At 46.1% G+C, this 18,192-nt stretch overlaps 1 protein-coding gene across 1 annotated transcript in view; it reads right to left on the reverse strand.

Annotated features, from left to right (window-relative positions):
• Window positions 1–339: 339 nt before the first annotated feature.
• LOC146206457 (oxytocin-neurophysin 1-like) overlaps window positions 340–18,192 on the reverse strand; it is a 32,968-nt gene continuing 15,115 nt past the window's right edge. The window contains exons 2-3 of the mRNA XM_084587032.1: window positions 17,020–17,227; window positions 340–510 (exon numbers count right to left, since the gene is read on the reverse strand). Coding sequence (XP_084443158.1) covers window positions 413–510; window positions 17,020–17,227 — 306 coding nt within the window. The 3' untranslated portion in view covers window positions 340–412. The remainder of the gene's footprint in view (window positions 511–17,019; window positions 17,228–18,192) is intronic.

The following is an 18,192-nucleotide window of genomic DNA, read 5'->3' on the forward strand; positions in this document are numbered from 1 at the left end:
CTGACCAGGAAAGGTTTGATGTTAAATAAAAACCTAGGCATCTGTAGGATGAAGTCTCAGCCACAGGTACATTATTTAAGAGGCAAGTAAGAGAACTTGGAGTTGGTTCGTTTACGGCTGAAAGTCATTAGTTTACATTTGGTGGTGTTAAGCGTCACAAGCCAATTTTCACACCGCTTATAAATAAAACTGAGGTCCTGTTGAAGAACGAGATGATCATCAGTAGATTTTATTTTAGTATATCTGATGCAATCATCAGCAAACAAACGCACGCAGGAAAAAGTATTAGTGGGAAGGTCATTAATATCGAAGGGAGACAGAGACGTGGGAACGTGGGAACGTGATATTTTATTTCCAATCACTACTTAGTAGCGGATGTGTCGACGGCTCCGTTGCCACGCCATTCAGTCAGTTACCTTCTGGATACACTGTACTCCAACATGTCGACGCTCGTTCCGAACTGGTCAGCGCTTGAGTCATTTGAGCAGGACTCGTCCCTCGAGCACCCATCTGGAGAAGAAAATCATACGACACGTGATCCACACGGCCTACCTAACTTGCTCCCAGTAGAAACAAATCACGGAACTCAACCTCAGGAGAAGGTACAGGCAGTATATTAAAAAAAAAAAACGAAACGTTTTTTTCTTTAGGCATGTAGCCAATGGTTGGCTTAAAGCATGAGTAGGAAGCATATTCGTTTTCTAAAAAAATATATATATTTATTTGTTGGTGTAACCCCTCTAATGTCTTTTAATGTTCGATGTAGAAAGGAAAACTTCATTTCTTGAGTGCAAGTTCCCTTTGAAGTGGTTCGTACCCCATGCAGAGCTTCAGCAGGGACAGCGGGTAGTTACCACGCTAACCACCCAAGAGGGTAACTCCTCTGAGGGCATTCGCCCGGGGCGGTAACCTTTACACGGAGGGAAGAGGCAATGCGAGCCATGCCGACATCACTGAGATTCTAACAAGGCCTTTACATCACCTTCTCTCCCATCAGCGAACGTCACGACAAGCGGATGAGCGATAAGGTGTCAGCCACTGAATCTGCGCGTACAGGCTTGGGTAAAGGGGCGAGATGACATCATGTGACTAGACTCAGATTCGCGCTCGCACCTTCATTTGCTGGTACTTTATCGCCATCCGCCTGTCGTGACGTAGGCTGCTGGGGTGCGCAGGCCTTGTCAAGATCTCGGTGGTGTCGGACATGCGCGCGCGACTTCAGAGCCGAGGAGCAGCGATCCGACTCGCGCAGCAGGCTAGTGCCCATTGGCAACAGGAGGGAAAAGCTCTCGCCAACCGCCGCCGAAGACAGGATCCTGCCGTGCGTGCGACCACAGAAAAGAAGGCCAACCGACGCCGTGCGGAGACCGAGCACCGTGGGCAGATGAAGGCTGCGCTGCGCATGAATGGCGCAAGCGACAGCGGGGAGATGTGGGCTTGGCCATTTCCAGGCCTTCGACGAACAACTTGGGCGCATTGGGAAGCACAGCGCGCAATTTAACCGCTCGCTCCGAATAATGCGCCCTTCACCTAAGCTTCGCACGGCCGAATTTCCTACACCAAGTGCTCTTGTGCAAGTCCTACAAAATGAGAGTGGTTACACCGATGAAACGCTAGCAACGAATGTGACATATCTCTCTCTCAAAAAAAAAAAAAAAAAAAAAAAGAGAAAATAAAGAAAAACGAAAATTCGCACGCAATGGTAAAGAAAAAATGACAAACGATTTAGCGTAATTCATCGCGTATATCGCGCAGTAGCACCGCTTGCCCTGGTTAAGCATTCATTTGCTCTATTGAGCCATGACCTTACGATCTGTTTCCTCCCACTGTCGCCGTCGTCTTGCCCGCTGCTACTCTCTAGTGAAGCACGGCGATATACTCTGTTTCAGATAATCCGTGCGAGCCCAAATTAGCCTTCATAGTAATTCGAGAAAGCAGACACACCCTGTTCGGACACGTGTAGGCTGCGCTATGGCGCAGGTTTGTCCTTGGCAGCTATCGATACGGCAGGAAAATTGGGCGTTCGCAGAGAAAACTAGCGCGTGAGACCCCAACGTCTAGCTAATCAAGCAGCATCGGGAGATCACTTATCAAAAAAGAGCCATACATTCAAAATTAGTGCTGTTCATTCCGGTCTTTAGTGAAGCTTTTCCAGAGGAGATGAAAGCGATGAAGACGACGGCTTCCGAAGCGTAGCGTAAAAGTCTAGCAATTTAGCACGTGAATAGACAGGGTACTGAGATGACGCACTTCACCGACCGTGGTGCAAATAAGCTTTTTTTCCTCAACCATGGTTAAACAGGTAATGTACCACTGTGTAAAAGAAAGGAGAAAGTTTTGCTTACGATTGCACTGGCATCTTTTTAACTCTTTTTAAGACATCCTTACTTTCCCCTTCACAGTGTAATGAATGACACACAAGCACTGACAACATTACGTCAACCAAGTCCTTGTATAGATGTTTTTTGTGTTACAGCATTTAGGTACTCTAGTGAGAATCTCACTTTTAAAGTATTAAAAGAAGCCACCAGCTCTCGCAAAAAAAAAAAAAAAAAGAAAAGAATGAAAGATGGCTTAGCTCTGCTATGCTTGGATATACGTAGCGAAAAGCAGTGACTACCTCGGGATCAGAAGGAGTTAATTTCTCCAGTCTTCTGCGTTGTTTCCCAGCAGCTAAACTCTCCTTGGCTTCCATGTCGAGTGCGTCTAAGTTCACCGGAGTTCTATCATTCGTTTACAGGAAAGGAAAGGCGCAGCATCTGTCACTCGCGGAAGGCAAGAAGCGCCGCCCGGCGGCGTTGAAGCGCACTCGTTCCCGCTTGGTCCTCATAGCTGACGGCAGATGGGTGACGTCACATCCTTGACATCACCCTAATTGAGTGACTTAACCAATTTAGTCCTTGGTACTTTCAAATTGCTCGCCATTCGCAGTATCTGTCACTCGCGGAATCCCGCTGTCATTCTCACGGTAGACTAGCGAAATCATGAAGGGGCGTGGCACAATGGTGAAGCGCTCGGCTGGGGATCTAAGGGACGGAGGTTCGATTCCCGGATGGAGACTAATTTATTATTTTTTAATCACGGCATACGGCATACGCGAAGCTCGGCCCCGACCCTCGTAGTGAAACTTTTCGCTTCAACAACAAAAAAAAAAAAAAAAAAAGTACATTCAGCATTTAGCGCTTGATGTCTTTAAACGACACCGAAAATTCGGGTAAGCAACGGCACAGTGGAACTTAGAAAACCATATGCTGAAAAGGAGAAAAGTAGACCACTTGGTTTGGCATAAACCAGAAACCATATATAATATATTTCTCTTGGCTACTGCGATGCAGTATTTCTCTGGGATATCTTGCAGGCACTTTACGAAAGGACCTGTCAACCACGCCGTATATATGGTATACGGTTCTTGCCTGTCCATAATCAAGAGGATGTGCCATAAAACTTGTATTGCTTTGCCTCCACAGTGTGTGGAAAACGAGAATGGCTGTGAGACAAGCAGACGTGGATGTTCGCTCAGCGAGGGAGTATTTTATTGAAAGTATTATCTCAAAGCGAGCTATAATGTCCAAAGTGAGAAACCTGAATGGATGTCAGTTTTGATTAACATGGCTAACCTAAAACGTTTTTGAAACACTGTGCAGCCTTAGTTTTCACTGTTGCTCTTCGTGGTATTATAATTGGAGACTTCTATCTCTGTGTCCTTTATAGTGAACAGGAAACGAAGAAAAAAGGACTGAGGTGGCGCAGCGGTCTAACGCAGTGGCCTGAGAAGCCAAGCTTTCCGCCTCGGTATGGGTTAGAAACCTATACTGGCGGCGAAGAAGTTTGTTTATTTATTTGTCAGGATGAAATCGGCTTCAGAGCGAGATCGGTTTTTGCTGAAAAATCAACCTGTAGTATTGGCACGGAACTGAAACTTTAAACCGTGGGTCAAGTTTTCTTCGAACCCTTGTAAAATAGGGGTCCTGGGGATTCCACTTTATTGTAGGCGTAGATATAGGCCTACTGGCCGAGTATTCTCCGTTTGAACGACCGGCTTGGAAAACACAGTGCATTCATTTCAAGCATTCTTTCATTGGCCTTTTCCTGCTCGACCAGAAGTTCCGGCAAAGAGGCTACACCAGGTCGTTTGCATTTCTGCAGCACAAGAATTTGAGGGGAGGTAACAGCTACAATGCGCTCCACCGCATACGTGATGTGCATCATACAGAGCGAGTCGCTCCAGGAAGCAATTGTTATGCAATGAAACAGTTTCCTTTCCTTTCCCACTCGCACGCCCACCTTCTGAATAGCCAGCCCCGCGTTCAATATATCCGTGACAGGTAGAGCTAAGAGTGGGGATTTTGCAGTTCCGATTTTCAGTAACTTATGCGAATCCTTCTCATGCGTATCTCTTACTTGGAACCAGTAAGGGTTTTGAGCAAATCACAGCTGGAGAACCATACGTCGTTGAGCCTTCCCTTGACTGCACAGGTTCCGTTTCTCTCCTCACCTTTTCAAGATTCTTAAATGCCAGCAGTAGCTGTGAGTGCTATTGTAATATTGCACTCACAGATTGTGGCAAGCTCTCCAAGAGATGGGAGTTCCAATTCACCTCATCTGTCTCCTCAGGAACCTGTATGAAGGGCAAGAGGCCACAGTCAGAACTGGGCATGGTCTTACTGATTGGTTTCCGATCGAGAAAGGAGTGAGGCAAGGCTGCATACTGTCGCCCTGCCTATTTAACCTATATGCAGAGTGCATCATGAGGAAGGCCGGTCTGGACGAGTCTTCAGCTGGAGTGAAGATTGCTGCAAAACGTATTAACAACAAGCTTAGATATGCGGATAATACCACTTTAATGGCAGAAAGTGAAGTGGAACTCAAGAGACTTCTGATGCGCGTACAAGAAGAGAGTGAGAAGTTTGGGCTTAAACTGAACATTAAAAAGACAAAGATCATGGCGTCTTGCCCTATCAAGTCCTGGAGCATCAATGGACAAGAAGTGGAAGCTGTGACAGATTTTCTGTTATTGGGCTCCAAGATTACCTCGGAAGGAGACTGCAGCCATGAAATTAGGAGACGCCTTCTTCTGGGAAAGAGAGCAATGGTTAGCCTTGACCGCCTAGTAAAGAGCAGGAACATTAGTCTGCCAACCAAGATCCGTATAACTCGTGCTATGGTCTTTCTAGTTGTGATGTATGGATGCGAGAGTTGGACTGTGAAAAAGGCTGACCGCCGAAGAATTGACGCGTTTGAATTGTGGTGCTGGCGAAGACTCTTGAGAGTTCCTTGGACTGCCAGAAGATCAAATCAGTCGATATTTTCGACCATAAACCCTGACTGCTCATTGAAGGGTCAAATTCTAAAGCTAAAGCTCAGCTACTTTGGTCATCTGATGAGAAGAGAGGAGTCGCTGGAGAAAGATTTGATGTTGGGAAAGGTTGAGGGTCGCCGGAGAAGGGGTAGGCAGCGAACGCGATGGTTAGATGGCATCCTCGAGGCGCTGCAGATGAAGTGTGATGTTAGGAAGATAGTGAGAGACCGGAAAGCGTGGCGTGATAGGGTCCATAGGGTCACGAAGAGTCGGACACGACTGAACGACTGAACTGAATTGAAATATAAATAAAACAAAATTGGAGGGAGGATATAGGTGCATGCCGTGGAAGCGGCTACCCACCGTTTTAAAGATCTCATCTGCAGCCAGGTAAACAAGCCACAGTGAAGCAAAAAGAAGACACGAGAGGTATCCAGAAAGTTCTGGGCAAACTTGATGATATTGTTTTGCAAGTCATGTTGGGTCATAAAAACCAGTTCTGTTGCAGCTGAAAGCCGGTGTTCCGAGCCTTTTTTTTACAGAGCCCGCATCAGGGCGCTCTGGTCTAGCACAAGTGCTCGCGAGGAACTTCAAACAAAAACTAGCGCGTTATCATGCATTCCCTGCCGAAAGAAAAACACAACCGGATAGCCCAGCTAAAGTGGCGTTATGCTCGCAAGCTGCAAGGCTTCAAATGTTTCACCGACTCCATCGTTTCCTAAATTTTGTTTTTCAGTACTTTGCGCAGAGGCATACACGTGTATTATGCCACCTGCTGCGGAGCCTGAATCTGTTGCCGGCTGTTGCGAAAGACCGCAACAGTGACAGCACATAAAACCCTCCTTTTAGCAGCGAGCACAGGGGGGTGTCATCAACTAAGTGACGGCTACACCTGGAACTGAAAAAAAAAAAAAGTGTTTCCACCTGCGAACTAGGAAAAAAAATGACCCCAAATGGATGCCTCAAGCGTGCCATAAAGACAACGCAGTCAAGCGTGTACGATCAGATGAAAAATATAGGTAATCATGTCTGAATACTAACATGCGATAGCTTCGTTTTCGCTGCTGTCAACACGGAGAGAAACAGAAAATTAATGACGACCACTTCTTTCAACAAAGCAATAGAGACAACCGCATGAGCCGTATGCGCGCCCTCAAAGGCTGGAATAACTACAGCAGCAAAAATGCACGTGGAAGATTACGAAGCCATACCAAAGAAGCTGAGCTCTTTTCTCGGTAAAGAATGGGTGGTCAAGTGGCGCAGTTACTTCCAAGTGATGTTATTTTTCGTGATTCAATGATCTCTCGCGTCAGTTGATCTCGGCTTCTTCCTGTGACACGACGCTGATATAGTAACGGAGCATGGTCGCGATGCTTCTCGCAGTGAATGGCCAAGAAAGAACCAAACGAATTTCTTACATTATTTCTGTGCTCGCGGAGCTAGTCATTGAGACTGACTCCTTGCTACAAGGCTGTTGGACACGATAAGCGCGGGCATCTTCGCACGTATGATGTTCAATGTTTTATATCGCATTTTCGTTGAAAGGAGCATAGGGCTTCTTGAGCATGCAAACTTTACTAAGCTTGTGAGGAGCAGTGACACAACCTTCACGCCGGATCAGCAATAAAGACCAGCGGCGTTTTTTTTTTTTTTTTCTATCATGTTGTCTGCTCTCATTCCTGCGTAGTACCAAGTGGGTTATCGTTCAAGGCTCGAATGTACACTAGATTAGAAGGGAATCGTGATACAAAAGCTAGGGACAGGATAGATTCACGAGCTCTATGTACCAGCGCACAGCTGTACACCTAAGAAAACAGATGCTGGTTTGCTTAGGGGATTTAACGTCTAAAAGCGATTCAGGCCATGAGGGACACAGCAGTGGAGGGCTCTGGACAATTTCGACCATCTGGTATTCTTTAATGTGCAATTACATAGAAAAATGCACACGTGTCTTCAGTGAACCGAGGTCCTCTAATTCATAGTCGATCACCTCAACCACTGAACCACCACCGCAGGGCAGAAAGAAATGCGCAGAACATTGATTTATGTCCAGAGAGGGTCGCATGTCAATGCCAGTGCTTTGCACCTGGGGATTAGCTTTTTGGTCACGCTACTGCTAGCTTGCTAAGTGTATGGATCAGCGGACCTGCAGGAACAGTATCAAGGCGTAGACTGGCATTTCCCCGAGGTGAGCTACAACTTCGTATGCAAGCGATTCCACTTGTCGGCATAGTGACTAAACAACTAGCAAATGTGGAACGTGGAGCGCCTTAAAAAAAAAAAAAAGAAGAAAAAAAAACCTATGGCGACGGAACGGGTTTGGCCGATGAAAAAGGCGTCTTTGAAGATTTTTTCAGTTCGACCAATTCACCGGCTAAAGTGTTTTTGTGACATTTTGAGTGATCTAGCGCTGCAAAACACTTCGCACCTACATTTTATTTATTTATTATTATTTTTTTTGTGTGAGAGTCAGGAAAAGGGTTGGGTTGGGTTGGGTTTTTTGGCACATATATGGCAACTATGACCATCATGCGCCAAACACTAGGTTGCTGAGCTTCTTTATGAGTGAAAATGAAAAGTTTAGAAAATTACAGCTGATTTAGAATCCGTAACTCTTTAAGTAAACTAAAAACAGATGAAATTTCAACAAGCGGGTTGTCTCCTAATAGTAAACAGGGGTGGAATGGGATGCGTTCATTATAGAATGGAGTAAAATATTTTTTCCTTAACTGTTCAAGTTCTGTGCACGAGATCAAAATGTGGTTCACGGTGAACTCACCTCCACATTCTTCGCATAATGGTTTTTGCTCTTTTCTCAGTAAGAAATTGTGTGTCAAGTGTGCATGTCCGATTCGAAGACGGCACAAAATCACCTCACAGAAGCGTTTGTTCTGTGTACATGATTTTCATTCTCCTACTATGGGTTTTACTGTGTGTAGTTTATTTTGCTCTTCGTTATTCCATTTTTTCTGCCATTTATCTATCAGGCTTCTTTTTACTAACTTAATACAATCTTTGTAGGGAATTGGTATTTCTTTTATTTCCTTAGTTCGAGCTTGTGCAGCACATGAGTCGGCTACTTCGTTACCATCTATCCCGACATGGCTAGGAACGCAGCAAAAGATTATGGTTTGGCCTTGCGTTGTGATTTTTTCTATGCCGTGAATGATGTTCCCTACTATAGGCTCAACTGCATTTTTAGAATGTAATGCCGTAAGCACACTTAAAGAATCGGTATAGATTATGCTCTTTACACAGTTCTGTTGCATAATTTTATTTACAGCTACATAGACAGCGTAACATTCTGCAGTAAATATTGAGACACTGTTAGGTAGCATTGTCCAATAAAGAGTGCAATTCTTGTTCGTTCTTGAGCAGATTTTCGTTTTGGTCATTTTTTTTTTTCGGGATGCCACTTCCTCAAGGGCCTTTTTTCCGCTAAGTGTTCACTCGGGGGCCGTATCTTCCGATGTCGTTTCCTTCTCTCTCTCTCTCTCTCTCTCTCTCTCTCTCTCTCTCTCTCTCTCTCTCTCTCTCTCTCTCTCTCTCTCTCTCTCTCTCTCTCTCTCTCTCTCTCTCTCTCTCTCTCTCTCTCTCTCTCTCTCTCTCTCTCTCTCTCTCTCCTCGCGCGCGCGCGCGCGGTCGTTTTTTCCTGCATTAACCTGCAGGGCGGCGGCAGGGAAAAGCTATGCGCCGTGGCTTTACATGTATCTGTATTCTTGCTTCTCTGCAAGTTATGGAACACTATAAGTTTTTTTGTGAGCCTTTAAGCCTCTTCGAACATATGAAATAATGAAATGAGCAAGATCACAAGCAAAACTGAGCCAGTTCGATCTGTTTCAGAGCGTTTGCTATAATGCGCTTATTCCTCAGTTTCTCGCCATCATTGTCGTCTGCTTCTGCTGCGCACCTGCAAGGTTAGCAGGTGGCAAAGCGGATAGAGAGAGAGAAAGAGAGAGCAACGTCTTTTTTCAATTCTGGGGAGATGAGGAAGAGTGAAGTGGGAATGGGAAGAGGTAGATATGGAGGGAAGCACCGAGTAGCTTGAGAGACTGTAGGCAACCTTCGCAAGTTTGCTCCATCGACCTTATCGCCGCAACACACAGTCTAATACAAGTAGTTTCGGTGCACTGTTCGTACTTTTTCATGCCACCTATTTGTGCTTATAGGCACGATGCTCCGCTCGCCTCTAATAGGACTGAAAGTGCCCTCGAATTTGTTGCGACTGAAACAGCTGGCGGCAGCAGTTTCCATGGACGCACTAGAGTATTTTCATCGCCGTCATGGCCCTGCAGGTTGCCTATGGGGAGAGCGGAAGAATGCACAACCGGGAGGTGGCTGCCGTAAGCAGAACTCGAAGGGCGACTACCATGGAAGGGAGGTCGGAGGAAAGCGCAACCGGAGGGTTGCATCACGGGAAGAACGCAGAGGTTGTCTTTTGTGGAAAAAAGGTGGTTATAGCGTGGGCGGAGGAATGAGCAGTTCGAGGAGAGAGATATAGAGAATTTTAGGATTCCAGTAGATGTTTGCATGACTGTTAACATGAGGATGAAAGAGTATAATATGAAGCGAAATTTAAGCATACATAGCACTGGAGAACTTACAAACACAACAAGATTGACAAAGGTGTGTATCAAACCCATGTTCATATGTACATTAGCCGAGCTTTTGTCCCACGCGCAATCGGAGTCGAATCACACCAGGGTCCAACAGCACGCTCCAAGCACAGGGCATTGCGCTTGCCCTAAAGTAGCTTGTAATGCCTTGCGGTGTGTATTAAAACTCAGGCAGCAGCAAACCAAGTGTCCAATCTCTTTGCGCAAACCACATGCCTGGCTGCTGGATACACCAATTTTGTTATTGTACAGGAAACGTCCACCGAATCCGGCGCAGTTAGTGACGGTAACGCCTATCTATACTGCGCAACTAGACGGTATTCGCTAGGGAACAACCATGGGGTTCGCTACCATAGAAAGAAAAGGTTTTGGCGAGAGTGAAGTACGGAGCACTCGTCCACCAGCCCGTTTAAACTGGTGTATATGATAACAGTCGCTGCTGTAAGCAATCTTTCTGTAGAGTTCTTTTCAGTGTATTACTCCAATCTTGGGCAAGTCCGGATTCGGGCTGTTTCACTTTGCGAGAGAGAGAGAGAAAAAAATGACCAGAACATATCTGAAAAATTATTTGCTGTCACAGCACAGCTAAAGCTCAAACATTCGCGTTAGGCACTCCGAATACTCCTGCGATTTTTTATAAGATAAATAAAAGGGCCGCATAAAGTTCTCTTTTTCTGTAAGACAGAAACCTTCGTGATTGGGCCGGCCACTGTCCGAGACCATCACTCCAATCATCATCATCATCATCATTAGCCGGATTATGCAGACTACAGGGCGAAGGCCTCTCCCATATTCCTCCAATTAATCCCCTTCAATAGTAACCACTGATGTAAATGGTTTGATGCGACTGTGTAAGGCGCTCGATCATTCCAGAGCAGCCGAGTCTGTGTGTAAACGCCTTCCGTGTCCTTGGGTAATGGATGCATGTGACACTTCGAGCAAGAAATAAAAAAGAAAGATAGGGGAACGCTTAAGTTTCGCCTCAAGAGTGGAACGCGAAGCAGCTTTTCACTGCGTGAATTTTTGAAATTTTTTCTTGCTTAAATTATTTCAATTTTAGCATTACTATTACTGTAACATGAATGTTCATCCCAAACACCCGTTAGTAAGTCATGCGCACCACTAGGCGTTCACAAGGTGTGCCTCTAACACGCAGGGGTAACAACGACCCTTCGTGGCCTATGCGCTGCGTGCCCGTCTGTGATGCAGAAAAGGCCTGGATTCGCACCCGAATGACGACAGATTTATTGCATTGAATTATTTTTAATTTCTGAAATACCTAAATTAGAGGAACCCCATCGCCAATTTTGGCTTCATTTGGACCCTTCCCCAATGCGGTATATAGCGGTAATTGGAATGTGGGCTGTTTGAAATTCCCGCACGAGGTCGTGCGATTGTGACGTACGTCATGGCCCTGTCCACCAATCAAGATTTTTCCGCACGAATATCTCCGCCACGCGATGCCGACTCCGCCGATGGATTTTTGGCCGAACGAGCTGCATTCGCTTCGCGTAAAAGTAATACGATCTTTTGACTTTCATGCAGTTGAAGAGACAATGAGTAAAAATCGCAGTTAGCTCATACCGACAATTGCTCTCATGGTAACTCAGCTTTTGTAAACTATGAACTACCAAAAAACGAAACACAAGTGTCGTCACCGGCAGGTTTGGCAACTGCCGTGCGTCGACAGTTGTATATAGAGTTCTTTTTTGTGCGGATCACATAGGTCATGCTGCATCACTTCAGAACGGCTCATTCCAAACAGTGATCCCTAATTCATTTTCAGTTCAGACGACAATAGTCTCAGTTTAGAAGCGCAAAATTTTAAATTAAATTTTAGGATTTAATAATCGCGCCTTTCGGTGCCGGACAAACGTGAACGTTGCCACAAAGCGCCATTGAGGCGACTTTTATCAGCAATAAAAATTGCAGTTGCCCTCATCGTCCTTTTAAGCTTTTCAAAACCAGGTTTTGGAGCGCAGCAGAGAGTCCGGTGAATTGCAGCGTTGGCATGCTGGGGGACCCCTTAACATGCAACATTGCGTCCTGCGCTTAAAGGCGAAGCTTAAGTGCACCCGGGATAGGGCGCCCCGGGTAGTCACCCTGTAGCAAGTATTGCAAGCTATTGCAGGCATTGTGAACAGTACTGCTGTGGCGCCTGGAGTGGGCGGAAGAGGGGAAGGTGGAAGAGTAAGGGGGAAAGCAGAGGAGGAGAAGGAGGTTAGAGCGTTGGCAGCTGGCAAGGATTGCAGGCATAGGGGTGATATAGAAAGCTGTCGGATGGGAAGGTGACATGAGAATCTAACCCAGGAATATTGGACCTCGAGTCGGACATTCAGCCCCGAGGACACGCAGGGGTGTTCGGAAGGCTTGATTAAAGCGGGGCTTTGTAACTGCGTCGGGTGGGTATCGCATAATGTGATAGCCGACGACTATAAGCTATGTATGTACGTTTGAGGCGACGTCTGACATAACAGGGGCACCAATTAAGACAGTACATTTTAGCGAGTATCGAAGTGCATGAACGCGAACGTAGTCGGAGGGTGGAACCGAGACGGGGGCCGACAACGCGGTCGCATCAAGGCGAAGCTCATAGGATATGCACATCACCCAATACGTTTGCACTGAAGATAAACCCACCTACGTCGCCCACGGACCGCTCGGGACGAAGCCGTCGGAACATGGCGGGAAGATAGCGCTCCTGTATGACAATCGAGAACTGGGAAAGGATTGAGAGCTAATTAAAGGATGGTTATGGGGGACAATATAGAGCAGGCTCAAAATGATATACAAATAAATTTCTCCCAAATTGTTTCCCTTAGTATATTGCAAAAAAAATTACAGGATTGCACTTAGCCTTTGCTTAAGAGCTTAATGGCGAGAGCCTTTCTTTCTTTCTTCCTTTTCTTTTTTTTTTTTTTTTTTTTTTTGCTGGAGGCCAAGCGCGGGAAGACAGGACAACAGAAACACTGAAAACAAGACAGGACACAGCGCTACTAACAACGCCTGTCCTGTCTTCTTTTCAGTGTTTCTGTCTTCTCGTCTTCCCGCGCTTAGCCTCCAGCAAGATCCATGCACCAACTAGCCTGCAAGAATGTTCTGTCTTTCTTCCTTCTTCTCTTCTATCTCTTCTCTCTACCTATTTTTCTATTTTCTTTTTCCCTTATCTTACGCGTTCGTGTACATGTCCTCATTTCATTGCTTTCTTTTCTTTGGCTTCGTCGTCGGCGACATCGGACTCTCAGGACTGCTCTCCTCGACACGTGTGAGGATCCTTGGTAGAACGGAAAAAAGAAGACGGCTGCAAAGTATGAAAGAGCACTGAACAGGGGTTGAGAGTTAGCCTCAATTCGCAAGCCAAGCCAAAGTTTTGACAAGGGGTTACACGTGAACCTACGGGACTTTTTATAGGAATTAAGCCTATAACTGCCCGAAGGGGGAAATTACGGCGACGTCAGAACCTATTGCGACATCTGGCGGTCACATATCGCGGAATCTCGCCAACACATTTTGCAAAAAAATCTCGCGGAATCTCGCGGACAAGAGATTTTCACTATGAACCTAAAAGGGCGTCCGAGGCTGAGTTCCGTCTTAAACATCATATAACTTGGAAGGCTGTGCGCAAATTTCGCATTACCGAATATTGCCGTCATCGACCAACTTTTTTTTTTAATTATAGAGGGACGAATAAAAATCGCCTACACTTTTCGTTCAACAAGTTAATGAGTAGTTAATCAGACTAGTTGTGCACCACCTATTTTCTATGCACTTCGTTATTCGGCCACTAGATTGCGTATTCCTTCGTTTGTTTGGTGGCGAAGCCATGTTTACATCACTTTCCGCGGGTCTGTAGGTGCACCTCGCGAAGCATCCTTGAACGGCCGAAATATATGAAAATCGGAGGGAGCGAGATCCGGACAGCAGGAATGTGTTGTTCCAGTGCGATATAAGTCTATGATGGATTTCAGTCCCTTCACATCTTTCGACCAGACATTGGATCACTGTTTGCTGTTCCTCATCGGTGATGGAGCGGGCATGTTTACTCAGTGACACTTGAAAGTAATGCGATCGAGATAAAAGTGAGCGGGCATGGATGGATGGATGGATGGATGGATGGATGGATGGATGGATGGATGGATGGATGGATGGAATATAGGAGCGTCCCCTTTGAAACGGGGTGGTAGCAGTAGCTATCATGCTCATTTTTCTCCCTATATCTTAATTATTGATTTAGAATGGTTAACTAAACCATCATTCTATTCATTAAATTTTGCTCCTACATTACTAACATTATGTCACCTCTCTGCTTTTAAGCCACCAATCTTCCAGCCGTCTTTTGCTAGTTTCCACCGCCAGTTTATTCACCCGGCCACTGTTATCTCTAAACCCCAGAGCTTCAGTAACAGTGATTGCGCCTGCATCAACTTCCGGATGGATACCATTGCATTCGAGTATAATATGGTCAATTGTTTCACTGGAGTTTCCACATACAGCACATGCGTCATCTCCATTGTTAAACTTCTTTTTGTAGCTGCGTGTTCTAAGGCACCCTGATCTAGCTTCAAAAAGTAGGGCACTGCCTCTTGAGTTATCAAAGAAATCTTCCTTCCTGATCTGCATTTTCCACTTTCGGTACAATTCCACACTCTGTTTTTTTTTTTTTTTTTTTTTTCCATCGAATTTATCCACGGCGACGGCGCGTTACAGAGACGTGCGGGTAGTGGCACAAAAAATGGCTTCACAACCGACCGAAACGCCCTCTTCGAAGGGATGCGCAAGCTTGTCGCCAGAGGCTCATATGAATTGAAATGGGAGGAAACCACATAAAAAAATAATAATAATGTGCATGTTGGGCACCTGCCATTGTGTTGTGTTGTGTTGCCTTTGTGTTGTAAATTTTAAATGAGTAGTATAGATCATTTTAGTCTTATACAACCCTCGTAGATGTTCGAAAGAAGTTTGTAGAATCGCACGCTAAAAACGACGATTTTTCACAAATATTTCCGGGCACAAAATGTGCGACTAGAAAAAAAAAAAAGCTTAAGGCTCCTTAACATTCGTCTCGGGAAAAGTTATCCTGCAATCATAAAAAACAGAGAGCAAAAACACTTTATTGAGCGAGATGACGCGTTTACAACATTTGCTGCTCTGATTTTGTGAACCAGGCGTGATTGCAAAGCAAGCTGAGCACATTTCCTATCATTCGTACTCGAAAGGGTTCATCAAAGGAAACTTAGCTGGGGGCGCAGTTTATTTGTCATGATGGCTTTTCGCTTTTTCTCAGCATAAGTAGTTTGCCGGAAGCCTCTGGGGTAGGCTCAGCAGATCAAGGACAGAGCAGGCGATCATAGGCCAATTATGTGGGCCTGCGTCTTTTACCTTGTTTTCTCACGACGAGCCCAGGAAAACGCACGCACGCACGTGCACTCACACGTCCAAAAATAAATAAAAAGGCCTCTGCGATGGAATTTTACTTTCAATTCCTCGAATAGAGCATCCTGACACCTTCGCGCGCCTTGAAGTATATGTGATGATGGAGTGAAATAAACCCACTTTCTGGCGAACATAGGTGCTGCAAAAGGACTCCCTTTAAAATGTTGCTCTGATCTATGCGAGTCACAATGGCTTATAACGGCTATTACATTCGATTAATGAGCCCCAAAACGTGGGACCGAATCTTGGCCGCTGCGGTCACATTTCGATGGCAGTGAAACGGAAAGCACCACAGTGTGCTTTGCGGCGTCAGTGTATGTTAAATGACCCACATGGTCGGCATTGATCTGGAATCCTCCACTGCAGCGTCCCCTCATGGCCCATGTACAGCTTTTGGGCCTTAAATCTTGCATGAGATAGCTGTACAAGGACTCAACCTTTGTTTCGAATGCCAGCGATAAACTCTTCTTTCCCTTTTCCTTTCTTTTCGAGTCTACGTGCCGCGTTTCTGTCGAACGCAAATCGTGTGTGACCCTCAGTTGCTGGCCTTGGTTTCTCGTCTGCATACCGCTCTTTTCGAGGTAGATCAGACCTTCAGTGGACGTATGCAAGCAAGGTAAGACGTGCGCCGTGGCCATCATCGTTCTATTTAGGGTCAAGGTGGACAAAACAAAGCTCGACATACACCTTCACAGCTTAAAGTCAGATTCCCTTGCCCCCTCTCCGACTGACCATCTGCGGCGGCACTATCCAGCGACGACAGTTGCAGCGCAGCTAACATTTTCGATTCGGTTTTAGGATAAGAAAACAGCTGAAGGTTTGGGTTGAGGGAGAAAGGCGGTGTTACTAATTGTTATCATGAATATAATAAATTTCCTTGGTCGTGCTCTCTGCAGACCGTAGTAGACAATCAGATGTTTCTAGTTTTGAGAAACCAACTATACTAGATGGAATAACCTGCGCATTAAAAGCTTATGGCCAACTAAACAGGCTTACCAAAGCGCATTTCCGACGCTAGATGTTTCGAACCCCAATGTGCATTCAGAAAACTCAAAAACTGCTCTCGACTTCACAGTTGACGGCCTTCAACTTCGCTTTATAATCTCGCGCCTTAAAACCAAAATGGATAAATTGATTAGGTCCCTCTTGATCAGCTTTATCAAGTACAAAATGTACGCTTTGCTGGCAGCTCGCGCGTACAGATCGCACCGGCGTATTAATTAATACTTCTAAAACAATTAGTAACAATTAAATATAGGTCCCCTGATATATTAATTTAAGCCAGTCCGTAATACGCTGTGCACAGTTTTTGTCAAAATTTCATTGCACACTACGATAAGGGCAGGGCGGTCGGCAGGGACCTGGCTGCGCTCGCTAATAAGGCCGCTCGCTCTCCTTACACTAAACCTCTCCAGCAGCAAAAGTACGAGAGCGAGAGAGACCTGACTCATGGTTAGCGTACCTTCGTGACGGCAAGCGACAACCGCGACGACGCTCGGCAATGCTTCGACCACCCTCCCGGTGGGCTTAGAAATTCCAAAAACGAAAGGGCTACATGTTGCGTCAAGATGACCGTTCTTGGTTTCTAAGTATAGCGGGCTGGGTGGGAGCAAAGCGTCGTTGAAATCCCTCTGCTGGCGCAGCGAGGGTGGGACGTGTTGAGGTATATACCTGCTCCGCAGCAGAATCCCCGCATTGCGCAGCGTCCCTGTGCGGCGGCCCCGCAGCGTTTTCCGGGGACCTGGCAGGCGTGGCTGTGCAGGCTCTCGGCTCGGCACGGCAGCGCCAGGAGAGGGTCGTTGATGACGCACGCGCTGCTCGTGCAGCACACGTCCGCGCTGTAGCACACCCCTCGGCCTCCGGGACCGCAACGGGGACACTGTGCATGTAGGATATATCAGATTGGAGGCTGGGGCTTTGTAACAGGAGCACTTGCAAAACCACTGAGGGTTATCCCGACCCCTCATTCCTCCGCACAAAATGAACATCAATTCTGAAACTTTCCTACGTCTGAAAGCATTAAAAATTTTGATGTGTTTCTAGATATCCATCATGATTTTGAGCAGAAAAGAAGGATTTGGTTTGGTTTGGTTTATGGGATCTGACGTCCCAAAGTGACACAGGCTATTAAAGTGGAAGGCTCCGGAAATTTCGAATGCCTAGGGCTCTTTAACGTGCACTGACATCGCACAGCATACGGGAGCCTTGCTTTTCGCCTCCATCGAAAAGCGACCACGGGATTCGATCCCGTATCCTTGGGCACAGTAGTCGAGCGCTTTACCATTGCACCCCCGCGGCGGGCAGAAGAAAGAGAATGAGCAAAAAAGATCCCGGTAAAAGGCGGGTGTTATGCCACGTGGAGTTCAACGCCCAGAAACGACACACGTGACTGTGCGGAATGCCGTAGGGGAGGGGTCCGGAATAATTTAGACTACGTGGGGTTCTTTAACATGCGCTCACCTATCGCACAGCGCGCAAATACTTTTGCGTTTCTTATCTATCGAAATCTCCCCAGCGCAGGAGGGATTAGACTTTAGGATCAGTAGCTGAGTCCCATAGCCACTGAACCGTGCAAAAAAGCGGGTGGGAAGGGTGGGGAAATAAATAAAAAGCGATAAGACACCAAAATGGCTTCAGTGCGTATTTCCTGCAGGCACTGTTGGTATAGCATTGTGCATACAGATGACTTTCTACAAGCGAGCACAAAAATGTGCTGTATAGAGATAAGCAGCAAACGTGCCGTTCAGCCCATCAGTACAAATGCTTAATTTCGGTGCTTTCCGACTGAATCGTTCTTTTTTTTTTTTTCTTACAGGTGCCAACAGCCAACAGGAAGTCATAACA

The sequence above is a fragment of the Amblyomma maculatum genome, chromosome 1 (genome assembly GCF_055883805.1).
Source record: "Amblyomma maculatum isolate TAMU_Amacu chromosome 1, ASM5588380v1, whole genome shotgun sequence".
Lineage (NCBI taxonomy): Eukaryota > Metazoa > Arthropoda > Arachnida > Ixodida > Ixodidae > Amblyomma > Amblyomma maculatum.